This window comes from Bos indicus x Bos taurus, chromosome 16 (genome assembly GCF_003369695.1).
Source record: "Bos indicus x Bos taurus breed Angus x Brahman F1 hybrid chromosome 16, Bos_hybrid_MaternalHap_v2.0, whole genome shotgun sequence".
Lineage (NCBI taxonomy): Eukaryota > Metazoa > Chordata > Mammalia > Artiodactyla > Bovidae > Bos > Bos indicus x Bos taurus.
In genome coordinates, this window is record NC_040091.1 from 27,672,764 (window position 1) to 27,687,336 (window position 14,573).

Consider the following 14,573-nt stretch of genomic DNA (forward strand, 5'->3'; position numbering starts at 1 on the left):
AATAATCACCACAGAAAGTCTAGTTAATATCCATCACCACACATAGTTACAAACATTTTTTCTTGTGATGAGAACTTTCAAGATTCACTCTCCTTGAAACTTTTAGATATACAGGATTAGTAATATAGCCACCATGCTGTACATTATATCTCCAGGACTTATTTATTTTATAACTAGAAGTTTGTACCTTTTGACCACCTCCACCCATTTTCACCATCCCTAGCTCCCCACCCCTGGTAATCACCAATCTGCTTTCTGTATCTATGAGTTCATTTTGGTTTCTGTTTTCTTTTTTTTTAGGTTCTATACATACATGAGATCATATGATATCTATTTTTCTCTGTCTGAGTCATTTCACTCAGCATAGTGTTCTCAAGACCCATTCTAGTTATAAAAAATGGAAGAATTTCCTTCTTTTTATGGCTGAGTAATAGTCCATTGTGTGTGTGTTTTTTTTCACATTTTCTTTATGCATTCATCCATTAATGGACCCTTCAGCTCCTTCCATGTCTCAGCTATTGTAAATAATGCTGCAGTTAAAATGAGGGTGAATATATCTTTCTGAGTTAGTGTTTTTGTTTCCTTCAGATAAATACCCAGAAGGTAACTTACTAGATCTTTGGCACTTCTGTTTTAATTGTTGAAGAGATCTCTTACTGTTTTCTATAGTGATTCATCAACTTACATTTCTACTAACAGTGCACAAGTATTCCACTTTCTCACCTACAGTTGTTGTTTGTGGTTTTGATAATAACCATTTTAACAGTGATAGCTCATTGTAGTTGTTTGTATTTCCCTGATTATTAATGATGTTAAACACCTTTGCATATACCTGTTACCTATCTGTATGTCTTCTTTGGGAAAACATGTATTCAGATCCTTTGCCCATTTTAAAATCAGATTGGTGTTTTTGCTGTTGGATTAGATGAATTATTTATTTGGGATACGTGTGAGTGAGTGTGTGCCCCTACTTAGTCGTTCAATCATGTCCGACTCTTTGCGAGTCTATGGACTGGAGCCCACCAGGCTCCACCAGGCTCCTCTGGCCATGGAGTTTTCCAGGCAAGAATACTGGAGTAAGTTGCCATTTCCTACTCCAGAGGATTTTCTCAGGGATCACACCTGAGTGAGTGAGTGAAGTTGCCAAGTCGTGTCCAACTCCTTGCTTCCCCATGTACTGTACTGTAGCCTACCAGGCTCCTCAGTCCATGAAATTTTCCAGGCAAGAGTACTGGAGTGGGGTTGCCATTTCCTTCTCCAGGGGATCTTCCCGACTCAGGGATTGAACCCGGATCCCCGGCATTGTATGCAGACGCTTTACTGTCTGAGCCACCAGGGAAGCCCCCGACTTTCTGAGAGCCGATGCTAAAGGAGTCACTGCTTTTTCAACGTAAATGAAAAAGCTCTGGCCCCCAGGCCAGCAGACGAGTTCTGTGGATCATGGCCCACACTGGTCCCAGGGAAAACCAGAAGCTTCGTGGGAAATGGGAGACGGAGGTCCCCCTGAGGCAAGGAGCCGGCCCGGGCGCCGAGGTTAGAGCTGGTAGTGAAGGAAGGAAGGAGGCCCGGCACCCCTGGGGCCGACCTCGGGCCGGGCCGTGGCTCCTGGTCTGTGGCTGCACAGGAAGACTTGGGGCACCAGCCAAATGCCTGGAAAGCAACAGCAGCCTCGGGTGTGAAATGGTCCAAATTAGGAAGTGCAGAGCTAAGGGGGACCACTCCCAGCCCCTCCGCGAGGGTCCACACCCGGGGCTCGGGCAAGTCCCAGGACAGGACACACGTGGAGAGGGCGCGGCGGGCAGGACGGGCCCCACACCCTACGCGGTGCCACCAGGCCTCTTCTGCTTCTTCCTTCACGGAAGGCAATGTTGCCATCTCACGTCCAGGCCTCCAGATGGTGATTCCAGGCAGGCGGATTCTTTACCACTGCACCACGTGGGAAGCCCCATTTATTTTGAATGTTAACCTTTTATTATATATATGGTTTGCAAATATTTTCTCCCATTTTCTAGATTGCTTTTTCTTTTCATTGATGGTTTCCTTTGCTGTGCAACTTTCTAATTTGAGGTAATCAACACTTACTTGCTGCTGCTGCTGCTGCTAAGTCGCTTCAGTCGTGTCCGACTCTGTGCGACCCCATAGACGGCAGCCTGCCAGGCTCCCCTGTCCCTGGGATTCTCCAGGCAAGAACACTGGAGTGGGTTGCCATTTCCCTCTCCAATGCATGAAAGTGAAAAGTGAAAGTGAAGTCTCCCAGTAGTGTCTGACTCTTCGAGACCGCATGGACTGTAGCCCACCAGGCTCCTCTGCCCATCACACTTACTTATTTTTGCTATTATTGCCTTGCTTTTGGTGTCAAATCCAAAATCACCGAGATCAATGTCAAGTGGCTTACAGCCTGTTTTCTTCCAGGAGTTTTATGATTTTGGGTCTCATGTTCAAGTCTTTAATTAATTTTGAGTTAATTTCTGTATGGTGTAAGATAGTGGTTCAGTTTCATTCTTTTGCATGTAGCTGTTCAGTTTTCCCAACACCACTTATTAAAGAGACTGTCCTTTCACCTATTGTATATTTTTGGCTCCTTTATTTAAATTAATAGACCATATACACGTGTTCATTTCTGGGCTCTCTACTCCATTCCATTGATCTGCTGCTGCTGCTGCTAAGTCGCTTCAGTCGTGTCCGACTCTGTGCGACCCCATAGACGGCAGCCCACCAGGCTCCCCCATCCCTGGGATTCTCCAGGCAAGAGTACTGAAGTGAGTTGCCATTTCCTTGATCTATGTGTCTGTTTTTATGCCAGTACAACATTGTTTTGTTTACCACAGTTCTGTAATATAGGTGGAAAACAGAAATCAAGATGCCTCCCTCTTTGTTTTTTCTCAAGGTTCGTTTGTCTATTCACGGTCTTTTATGGTTCCATACATATTTTAGGATTGTTTATTCTATTTCTGTGAAAAATGCCATTGGAATTTTGGTAAGTATTGTTTTGAATCTGTAGATTGCTTTGGGTAGCAAAGAGTATTTTAACAATATTAATTTTTTCAATCTATAAGCACAAATGATCTCTCCATTTATTGTGTCTTCTTTAATTTCCTTCATCAATGTCTTTAGTTTTCAGTATCAGATATTTCACTTCTTTAGTTAAATATATTTTTAGATATTTTATTCTTTTTGATGCAGTTATAAATGGGATTTTCTACATTAGAAAATCTAAATTTCTCTTTATAAGAGTTTGTTTGTGTATAGAAATGCAACTGATTTTTACATACTAGTTTTGTCTACTGCAACTTTATGGAATTCGTTAGTTCTAACACTGTTTTGGTAGAAGCTTTAGGGTATTCTACATTTAATATTATGTCGTCTGGAAATAGTGACAGTTTTATGTCTTCTTTTTTAATTTAGTTGCTTTTTTTTTTGCCTACTGTCTATGGCTAGAACTTCCAACACTGTGTTGAATAAAAGTGGCAAGAGTGAGCATCCTTATCTTGTTTCTCATCCTATAAAAACAAATTTCAGTTCTTCCTCATTGATATGATGTTAGCTATGGCTTTGTCACATATGACCTTTATTATGTTGAGCTATATTCCTTCTAAAGCCAACTTGTTGAGCATCTTTCTCATAAATCAAAATTGAATTTTGTCAAATGCTTCTTCTGCATCCATTGAGATGATCATATGATGTTTACCCTTCATTTTGTTAATATGGTGTACCACATTGATTGATTCGTGGATGCTGAAGCATCCTTAAATCCATCCCTGGAAAAAAACCCTGCTTGATTATGGTTTATGATCCTTTTAATATATTGTTGAATTCAATTTGCTTATATTTTTGTGTATTTTTGTGTCTATGTTCATTAGAGATAATTTTCTTTTCTTGTAGTATCCTGTCTGGTTTTAGTATCAGGGTAATGCTATCCTGATTAAAAAAACAAAAATGAGTTTGAAAGTGTTTCCTCTTCTTCTGTCTTTTGGAAGAATTTGAGAAGGATTGGTATCAACTCCTCTGTATATGTTTGGTAGAATTCACCAGTGAAGCCAACTGGTGCCAGACTTTTGTTTGTTGGGAGGTTTTTATTTATTGATGGTGGCTCAGATGGTAAAGAATCCACTTGCCATGTGAGAGACCTGGGTTCAATGTCTGGTTTGGGAAGGTCCCCCTGGAGGAGGGCAACCCACTCCAGTATTCTAACCTGGAGAATTCCAGGGACAGAGGAGCCTGGCAGGCTGCAGTCCGTGGGGTCGCAGAGTCAGACATGACTGAGCAACTTTCACTTTCACCTCAATCTTTTTACTAGTAACCAGTCTGTTCAGATTTCCTGATTCTTCATGATTCAGTCTTGATAGGTTGGATATTTCTAGGAATTTATCCATTTCTTTTAGGTTGTCCAGTTTGCTGGTATATGATTTTTCCCAGTGGTCTGTTATGATTTTTTATATTTCTATAGTATCAGTTGCAACGTCTCAATTCTCATTTCTGATTTTACTGATTTGCATGTTCTTTATCCTTTTTCTTAGTGAGTCTAGCTACAGATTTTTCAAGTTTTATAAGAAAAACAGCTTTTAATCCTATTGAGTTTTTTTCTGTCGATTTTTTAGTAACCATTTCTGCACTGATCTTTCCTTCCATTAACTTTGTGCTTCATTTGTTCTTCTTTTTGTCATTCCAAGAGGTGTGTTAAATTGAGAAGCCTACCCCTCAGACTGAAGTTTTGATATAAGCAAATAGCCTCTTTCACTGGAAACCTTGGCACGTTCAGTCAGTCCTCTGTGTTGGGTCCTGGGATGGGTGAGTCCCCATGGACCTTTTAAGGGATGTTTCTCAGATTGCTATAACCTTTTGAGTCTTGTGGATACAACCCTGTTGACTTTTAAAGCTATATGTATTGTGGAATTTTTTTCTCAGGTGCAGGTCCTGAAGTTGAGCTCAGGGTTGTGAGTTCCCTGCCAACTGTGGGACACCACACCATGGCAAGGTTGTGTCTCAGCCTCTCCTACCTGTTACAGTGTGGGGTCTTATCTCTTTCATCCAAGTATAGGAGTCACTCAGGTAGTTTTTGGTTTTCTTCCAGATATTATTGCTCCCTATGTGTAGGGGGCGCTAGTGGTAAAGAACCCACATGCCTTTGCAGGAGACGTAAGAGACAGGGGTTTGATCCCTAGATCAGGAAGATCTCCTGGAGGAGGGCATGGCAACCCACTCCAGTATTTTTGCCTAGAGAATTCCATGTACAGAGGAACCTGTCAGGCTACAGTCCATAGGGTCACCCAGAGTCAGAAATGACTGAAGTGACTGAAGCAACTTAGCATGCATGCGTGTGTAGCTGTAGATTCAGTGTGGCCATGAGAGGGAGGGAGTTCAGAATCCTCCTATGTCACTACCTCGAACCAGATCTCTGAGATTTTTTTTTCATTCATGTAACAAATGTTCATATAAAACAAACACTGTTCTGAGTACTTTACAAATTCTGATTTATGTGTGAGAAGATGAGGGTTAGATTAGAGCACAGAAAAAAATTTTAATAAGGTAGTCTGGACACCTAGTAAAGGGTTTCACCGGAGCAGATTTAATTCTGAAGAATGTAGATTTACTGTAGGACTGCAAGAAGGATGAGAGAAGGACCAAAGTCCTGAGCAAGCAGTGGAGTTCAGGGCACCAGGAGAGTGGGAGGCCATGTAGAGTCCTTACCCAGAGAACCACTTGATCTATACCTTGATTTCAAATTTCCAGTCTCCAGAACTGTGAGAGAATAAATTGCTGTTGTTTTAAGTCACCCAGTTTGTGGTAATTTGTTACAATGGCCACAGGAAACTAATACTGATTTTGGTACTACTTGGTAATTGCTGCTGCAACAATATTACCTAATAATATAGAAATGGCTTTGGATGTGTAGATGCTGGAATAATATCTGAACAGGGACATTACATAGGAGCCAAGCTGAGAGCTAAGTTCAGGGGCAAATTGAAAGGTTTATATACATATGAATGGTACCGTCACAGCTGAAGGGGTGAATACTCATTAATTAATTCCATAAATATTTATGGGTTATTTTCCAGGTAAGAGATATTGTGAGACATTATAATAGTTTATAAGACCAACTTATTGATGTTATGAAGCTTTCATTGCAACAGGGAAAACAGACATTAAATAGCTAACAACACAATTAGTTAAAATAATAATCTGTGCTATTAGGAAGTATAGAGTAGTACCTGAACAAGGTGAATGTTTTTAGCAGAATATGTGTTGCTACCCATACCACTCATGAATTAATGCAACAAGTTTTCACTCTCTGAAGTATTCTTAGCAAAAATGATTCCCTATGGTTATGCTTAAATAGATCTTTCAACCTCAAAAAGTAATATCTTATCTATAGAAATGAGATTAAAAGCCTAACAGCATTTTAAATGATAATAAGAACACAAGTAATCATTAAGAATGGACCACATTCCATCTGAATTATTCAGCAAAATGATCCTGTCCTTCCAGGCAAGAAAGGAAATGCCTGGTTAGAAAGGATGGGACACGGAGTATCAGTCTGAGAAAGATTTCCTTCTGATTATTTCTCCCCAAAGTATAGGAGAAATACTATATAGCTAACTCTAAACTAGGTTGTACCATTTAGATGAGGTGAATCCATAGACATGTGACACAGCTAAGCTATAGAACAATGTCCTCAGTGAGCCCCAGCATGTGCCAGGCCATACCACCATCATTGGCCAGACAGACCTTTGCATAGGACTGTGCCCTGCCAAATGCTTCTTATGGAACAGAAATGAGGGTGGTTTTCCAGGTGACCACACATAAGGTACACAAGAAGACTTCAGACCTCCTTATGCACCACATTCCACACAACTAGAGAAAGAACTTGTTTTATTTTCATTTTAAAATGGAGTTCTTTAAAAAAAAAAAAAAAAACTATAATATAGCTACAATAACAGCAACAGTAGAGGCTTTTCCCCTCTTCTTTAAAATATTAGTGATACTAGAGCCAGTTTGTATCCAGGCATATCTTACATTCTATTTTTGAAGAATAGTTGAGTATTTTTATTGAAACAAAATTTATTTCTAGTGTAGATTGGGGAAAACTTCAGATCAATAATATTTCTCATGTAACATGAATTGTTCTCTCTAGGCTTTCATAAAACTGAAGAAGATTTTAGTCTTACCTGATTTCAACCCAAACAAGATTGCTCTCGTTTCTGTTGCTTGTTGCTCTATGTGCCAGTGGGTTATAGCCTTGAATAACTACCATGAAGCACAGAAGGTATGCTTTTCCCTCTTAAACACCTGTAACAATTTGCAAGTGATAACGTCATTGTCCCAGAAAAGCATTTAATGCTCAAATGAACTTCTGTGGAAAGAATGCTTAATGAAAAACACTTTTACAACCATATTATGTTAACTCTTAGACATCAAATTCTCGTGTCATGTTCTTGAATTTATGACAACTATGCTATTGTTTTATTTGTTTTAATGTTTCTCCATATTAAGTAATTTCCCTTTGTACACTAATTCTAAGAAAGCTTAAGAGTTGACGTATGTAAGTGTCTTTTAATCTTAAGTGGTATTTTTAACAGTGAACTTAAGCACTTAAATTTTGTGACATTCTGTTTAAGCTGGTGGGCCCTAAACAAATCCAAGTGGCTGAAGCTCAAAATGTCCTAAAAATAGCACAACAAAGGTTGGATGAGAAACAAAGAGGTTTACAGCTGGTAAGAAATTTCTTTACTTGTTAGACTCTCAAAGTCTTTATGAACTAGACAGAAACATCAGGAAAGAGTCATTATCTCAATGACTTTATCAGTTTAATGTAAAATAAAGATAATAATACAGGTAATGAAAAGATCAATTGTGATTAATTAAATAATATAAGTACTATAGGGCTTTCCAGGTGTGGTTGTTGTTTAGTCAGTAAGCTGTGTCTGATTCTTTGCTACCCCATGGACTGCAACATGGCAGCCTCCTCAGTCTTTCACTGTCTCCCAGAGTTTGCTCAAATTCGTATCCACTGAGTTGTTGATGCTATCTAACCGTCTCATTCTCTGCCACCTCCTTCTCCTTTTGCCTTCTATCTTCCCCAGAATCAGGGTCTTTTCCAGTGAGTCAGCTCTTCACATCAAGTAGGCCAAGTATTGGAGCTTCAGCTTCAGCATCAGTCCTTCCAATGAATATTCAAGGTTTATTTCCTTTAGGATGGACTGGTTTGATCTCCTTGCAGTCCAAGGGACTCTCAAGAGACTTCTCCAGCGCTACAATTCCAGAGCATCAATTCTTTGGCACTCAGCCTTCTTTATGGTCCAACTATCACATCTGTACATGACTACTAGAAAAAACCATAGTATTGACTATACAGACCTTTGTCAGCAAAGTGAAATCTCTGCTTTTTAATAAGCTTTGTCAAGTAAAGTTTGTCATACTTACCTTCCAAAGAGCAAAGTGTCTTTTAATTTCATGGCTGCAGTCAATGTCCACAGTGATTTTGGAGCCCAAGAAAATAAAATCTGTCACTGTTTCTACTTTGTCCTCTTCTATTTGCCATGAAGTGATGGGACCAGTTGAACGATCTTAGTTTTTTGACTGTTGAGTTTTAAGCCAGCTTTTTCACTCTCCTCTTTCATCCTTGTCAAGAAGCTCTTTAGTTTCTCTTCACTTTTCTTGCCATTAGAGTGTTACCATTAGCATATCTGAGGTTGTTGATATTTCTCCCAGCAGTCTTAATTCTAGCTTGTGATTCATCCAGCCCAGCGTTTCACATTATGTGTTCTGAATATAAGTTAAAAAAGCAGGGTGACAATATACAGCCTTGTAGTACTCCTTTCCCAATTTTGAACCAGTCAGTTGTTCTTTGTCTGGTTCTAACTGTTGCTTCTTGGCCTGCATACAAATTTCTCAGGAGACAGATAAGGTGGTCTAATACTCCCATCTCTAAGAATTTTCCACAATTTGTTGTGATCCACACAATCAAAGGCTTTAGCATTGTCAATGAAGCAGAAGTACATATTTTTCTGAAATTCCTTTGCTTTCTCCATGATCCAGTGGATGTTGGCAATTTGATCTCTGGTTCCTCTGCCTTTTCTAGACCCGGGCTATACATCTGAAAGTTCTTGATTCATGCACTGTTGAGCCCTAGCTTAAAGGATTTTGAGCATAACCTTTTTAGCATGTGAAATGAGCAAGTTGTACAGTAGTTTGAACATTCTTTGGCATTGCCCTTCTTTGGGATTGGAATGAAAACTGACCTTTTCCAGTCCTGTGACCACTGCTGAATTTTCCAAATTTGCTGGCACATTGAGTGAAGTGCTTTAACACTATCATCTTTTAGGATTTGAAATAGCTCAGTTGGAATTCCATCACCTCCACTAGCTTTGTTTGTAGTAATGCTTCCTAAAGCCCACTTGACCTCATACTCCAGGATGTCCAACTCTAGGTGAGTGACCACACCATCATGGTTATCTGGATCATTAAGACCTTTTTTGTATAGTTCTGTGTATTTTTGCCACCTCTTCTTAATCTCTTCTGCTTCTGTTAGGTACTTATCATTTCTGTCCTTTATCTTGCTCATCCATGCATGAAATATTCCCTTGATAGTTCTAATTATTTTATGAGATCTCTAGTTTTGCCCATTCTGTTGTTTTCCTCCATTTGTTTCGTTGTTCATTTAATAAGGCCTTCTTATCTCTCCTTGTTCCCCCAGGTGGTACAGTAGTGAAGAATCCACCTGCCAGTGCAAGAGATGCTGGCTGGACCTTTGCGTTAGGAAGATCCCCTGGAGTAGGAAATGGCAACCCACTCCAGTGTTCTTGCCTGGAAAATCCCATGGACAGCAGAGCCTGGTGGGCTACAGTCCATGGCATCACAAAGATTCGGACACGACTGAGCAACTGAGCACACACACACATAAATACTAACGTACAGGTCTTACTGCCTGACACATAGTAACACACTCAGTAATGTTAGCTAATGTTATATCACTAATATATTAATTTACCATTTATCCCAGGACATCTTTATAACTTCAGTTTACTGAAGACTTAATATCAATCTATGTTTTTTTTAAAAACTGTTTAGCCTGTTTCTATTAATTACTTTGTTGCTGTGTAAAATCATGGTTATTATTTTAATGGGCTTCCCAGGTGGCTCAGTGGTAAAGAATCTGCCTACCAGTGCAGGAGACTTAAGAGACATGGGTCTGATCCCTGGGTGGGGAAGATCCCCTGGAGAAGGAAACGGCAACACACTTGAGTATTCTTGCCTGAAAAAGTCCCATGGACAGAAGAGCCTGACGGGCTACAGTCCATGGGGTTGCAAAGAAGTCAGACACGACTTAGCGACTAAGCACAAGCACATTCCTTGGATGTCTCAATTTTAAATAAGAGTATCACAATGAAAACTAAAACTAGAATTGAGATCATTAATCCCTCTCCCCTACATAGCTCACATACCTTTTGAGAATGGGTAAGGCAATATACTTCTGAGACGGCCACTGACATCTTTATTTGGACTTAACGTCTTTCCCTACATTTTGATGTAGTTACCAACATTTTAAAATCTGAAAATTTCATTTAAAATCTACATTCTCTTGAAAATTCAGGAAATCTGACGGCCTAAGCTAGCATTCTTACATGGCTATCATAAACCCCTCAATTCACTTCAAGTATTTATATTACCTACCTGGTCCCATAGATATTTCTTGCAAGCTTAAAAGATATAAAAAGTATTGGACATTTTTTAAGGAAATAACAACAAATTTGAACTGAATTTATTTTATGTTGCTATGTAGTTTTATTGTGCTTATTTTTGATGCTTGGTATTTTCAATTTGGATATTTACTCAATTTTCCTGATGTCCTTTATTTTGTGTGTGTGTTTTAGTATTTTCACTCATCTATCCAACAAATGTTTGTTTACAGTATTGCTCATTTGTTTTTATTATTGTTGCATGGTATAAGACAGAAAGATAAACTGCAAATTCTTTTCAGAATTGTATTCGCTAATACTCCACATTCCCTTCCAGGTCTACAGGCTTCATAAGAAGTTTCTAATATTTTAACTCATTGAATGCAAACAAGTATATTTTAAATGTGTATTTTTACATTTGTGTGCTCAGTTGCTCAGTCGTGTCTGACTCTTTGTGGCCCCATGGACTGTACACCACCAGGCTCCTCTGGCCATGGGATTCTCCAGGCAAGAATACTGGAGTGATTGCCACTTCCTACTCTAGGGGGATCTTCCCAACCCAGGGATTGAACCTGAGTCTCCCGTCTCCTGCACTGGCAGATGGATTCTTTACCACTGGTACCACCTGGGAAGCCCCATTTCTACACTTAATATTTTAAAATTGAGTGCAATAGTTAACTCCATTAGTTTTAAACTCTTTGTTGAGATTTTCTACTTACTCAACCATGCACTGTCTCCCATTTTATAAACAGGTTTCTTTGTTCACCTGGGTCCTAGTATTAAAAAAAATTCTGAAAAATCTCTGAAACTTTGGGGAAAATAAATAATACCAGAACCTTAGTTTAATTATATTTCACTATATATTGACATTTATATTTCACTAAATGTGTTACCTTGGAGGCGCACAGTAACTGTCTGTCATATAATAGAAATTTCACGTGTTTATTTGAATTGATAAGCCCTACACTTGAATATTTAAATAACTCACTAGTTCATAAGTAACAAAGAAAGAGTTTTCTGAGTAATCTAAACAGAAAGTATAAGCAAGAAAAGAAACCAACATAATACATGAAAGAGCAAACAACTGAATAATTATTATGGGTGTAATAGGACTAAGTAATAAATCATTAGAATAACCATGCCAAAAGTCACTAATGTGTATATTTTTGTGAAAATTAGGTATTTTCACAAGGATAACATCTTAGAAATCGGAGGAGAAATTACAGATCACTAACTGTATTCAGTAGGCATAATTTTGTATATACAATTACATGTACATATCATATTCAAGTCTTCACGCTAAACCCTGTCTTCAGAGATTTTGAGGACATGAAAAAAGAATAATAAGACTATAAGACCATAGCCCAGGAGATAATACCTGGCAATGTATAATTCCTTCAAAAAATGATTTTTGTAGCCAGTATAGATCCATGTGGACTTACCAAGCTAAAACTTTATGACAGCTGGAAGTTGATAAGAATTTTAAAGAATGCCTAGGATTTACATCCATTTAAGGGAGGAGTCCAGGCATAAGGGAAGAATACAAGACAAATCCCAGAGGCAAGAAAATTTAGGAAATGTTTAGAAAATATGGAATAAGCCAATCTGGCTGTACTGTAATATTGAAAAGGAGATGAAATTGGGAAGGAAGATTGGGATTAGGTTGTGGGTGTTTTTGTTGGCAGGGTCAAAACACTGGACTCTCTCCTTAGGCAATCTTTTCTATAAGAATTCACCAAATGTTTTTGAGCAAGGATTATCAAGATAAGTGGTAATTTAAGAAAACAGTTTCATCAACTAATCATGAAAATATGTTTTCTACTTAACAGCCTGTGCTTAGTCGTTCAGTCGTGTCCAACTCTTTGTGACCCCATGGACTGTAGCCCTCTAGGCTCCTCTGTCCATGGGATTCTCCAGGCAAGAATACTGGAGTGAGTTGCCATGCCCTCCTCCAAGGGATCTTCTCAACCCAGGGATCAAACCCAGGTCTCCTGCATTGCAGGCGGATTCTTTACCATCTGAGCCATCCAGAAAGCCCCTACTTACAGCCTAGGGATAATTTAATAGTTGCTTCATCCCACCAGTCCAACTTCAAAAACTCATTAGTTTCTAGTGATCAGAGTACCTGGGATGAAAAATGTTCCATCGGTTCCTTAAAAGAAGGAAACTAGATATGATACAAAGTTTTCTGTGAAAAATAAATCAGAAATGAATCTTCAGATACCAAAATTGTAAGAAAGCTTATCAAGGAAGATGGAAGTTTTTTTAAAAGTTCAGTATCAAGTAATCATTCATTTAATTATCGCAATGTACATTTTCATTGATAATATATCTATCTTTCCAGGAAGATTTTCCAGGATGTGAAATGAAATGGTTACACACCATATTTGCATAAATGACAGATAAACTCTTAAGGCAAAATGAGAATAAGAATTTGTCTCAATACTGAATTAATTGTCTTTCAGGTTGAAGAACATCTTCAGTCTTTGCAAGAAGCCTACAAAGAGATTGTTGCTGAAAAAGAACTATTAGCCCATCGAAGAAAACTGGCCACCAAGCGCCTACAGTGTGCATCTATCTTACTAACTGCCTTGGAAGATGAGAAGGCAGGACTTTCTTTGGTTTTATATCTCCTTCATTAATTTCTACTAGACTTCACAAACCCCAGATGCTGCTTTCATTGAAGGCCATATCATACTGCTTAAAACTATTTTACTATCAGTTTCCCTTTTAAGATCAGTAGACAGTTCCATAATGGCAGTGGCATGGGAGTAAAGGATACCAGGTGGCACAGGAGTAAAGAATTCACCTGCAAACACAGGGGACACAAGAGACCCGGTTCAATCCCTGGGTTGGGAAGATCACCTGGAGAAGGAAATGGCAACACACTCCAGTGTTCTTGTCTGAAAAAATCCCATTGACAGAGGAACCTAGCAGGCTATAGTCTACAGGGTCACAAAGAGTCAGACACTACTGAGCACATACACAGGCAATTCTACTGAGATAAAAATAAAATAATCTTGATTAAATAGTCTTAAAACAGGGGTAACAGAGTAAAAGGATCAAAAGGTTGTGCCTAAAACATCAGCACACTTTGTCTGATGAGGCCCAAAATAATAAATCTGCCTATGAGTATGGCATGAGTTTTCCTGTTCTAGCAGAGAAATAACCCCAGCTAAATGTAGAAACATGGGTGGGGCTGAAATGAAGGGTATGTCTTTAGACCGGAAAAGAACATTTTTGTTTTGTTTTGTCAGTCTTCTGACCTATTTTATCTCATCTTTTTATTTCTCTTCTAATTCATCTGCTTTCTCTATACTTGAATCCTTAGTCAGCTGAGTAGAGTCTTGGTTTAAGTCATTACTCAGCTATCTCAAAGAATCTTACAAAATTCTCAAGATAATTTTAATTTACTTTAATTGTTTAGATAAATATATATCACAGAAGACTGCTACGGGGCAGGGAGAAAGAGGTTATGAAATGAGACCAACCAGAGAGAGATCACAGAGGAAGATTACTGATATCCTTGTGAATCAAGAATATGTTGAGAGGAAGTAGAACAGCTTATCTCAGATCTTAAGCTTTCAGATGATGTGGTTCTTGCTCAACATGCTTTTATTCTTGATCAGTCAAGCGCATACGCAGTTGTAGAAGGAGGGTATGTAGCCAAAGAATATGGATTCAGATCCTAGCTGCATTCTTCAGAAGCTTTGTGAACTTGCTTAACTTTTCTAAGCTTTAATGTCTTGATCTTAAAATAAAGTCAATGGGCTTTTACTTAACAGAATATTGAAAGCCTCTCATGAGATTTTTTTTTAAATGTCAGTCAGATAAGTAAATATTCAAAAGTGCTGGTCATTATTACCATCATTGAACACCATTAATAATACATTATCA

The 14,573-nt window shown here is 38.6% G+C and overlaps 1 protein-coding gene across 1 annotated transcript in view; it reads left to right on the plus strand.

Moving 5' to 3' along the window:
• The window catches only part of DNAH14 (dynein axonemal heavy chain 14), a 376,162-nt gene that overhangs the window by 275,784 nt on the left and 85,805 nt on the right, over nt 1-14,573 (plus strand). Inside the window, exons 62-64 of the mRNA XM_027564099.1 lie at nt 7,133-7,264; nt 7,617-7,712; nt 13,142-13,282. Of these exons, the coding sequence (XP_027419900.1) occupies nt 7,133-7,264; nt 7,617-7,712; nt 13,142-13,282 (369 nt within the window). The remainder of the gene's footprint in view (nt 1-7,132; nt 7,265-7,616; nt 7,713-13,141; nt 13,283-14,573) is intronic.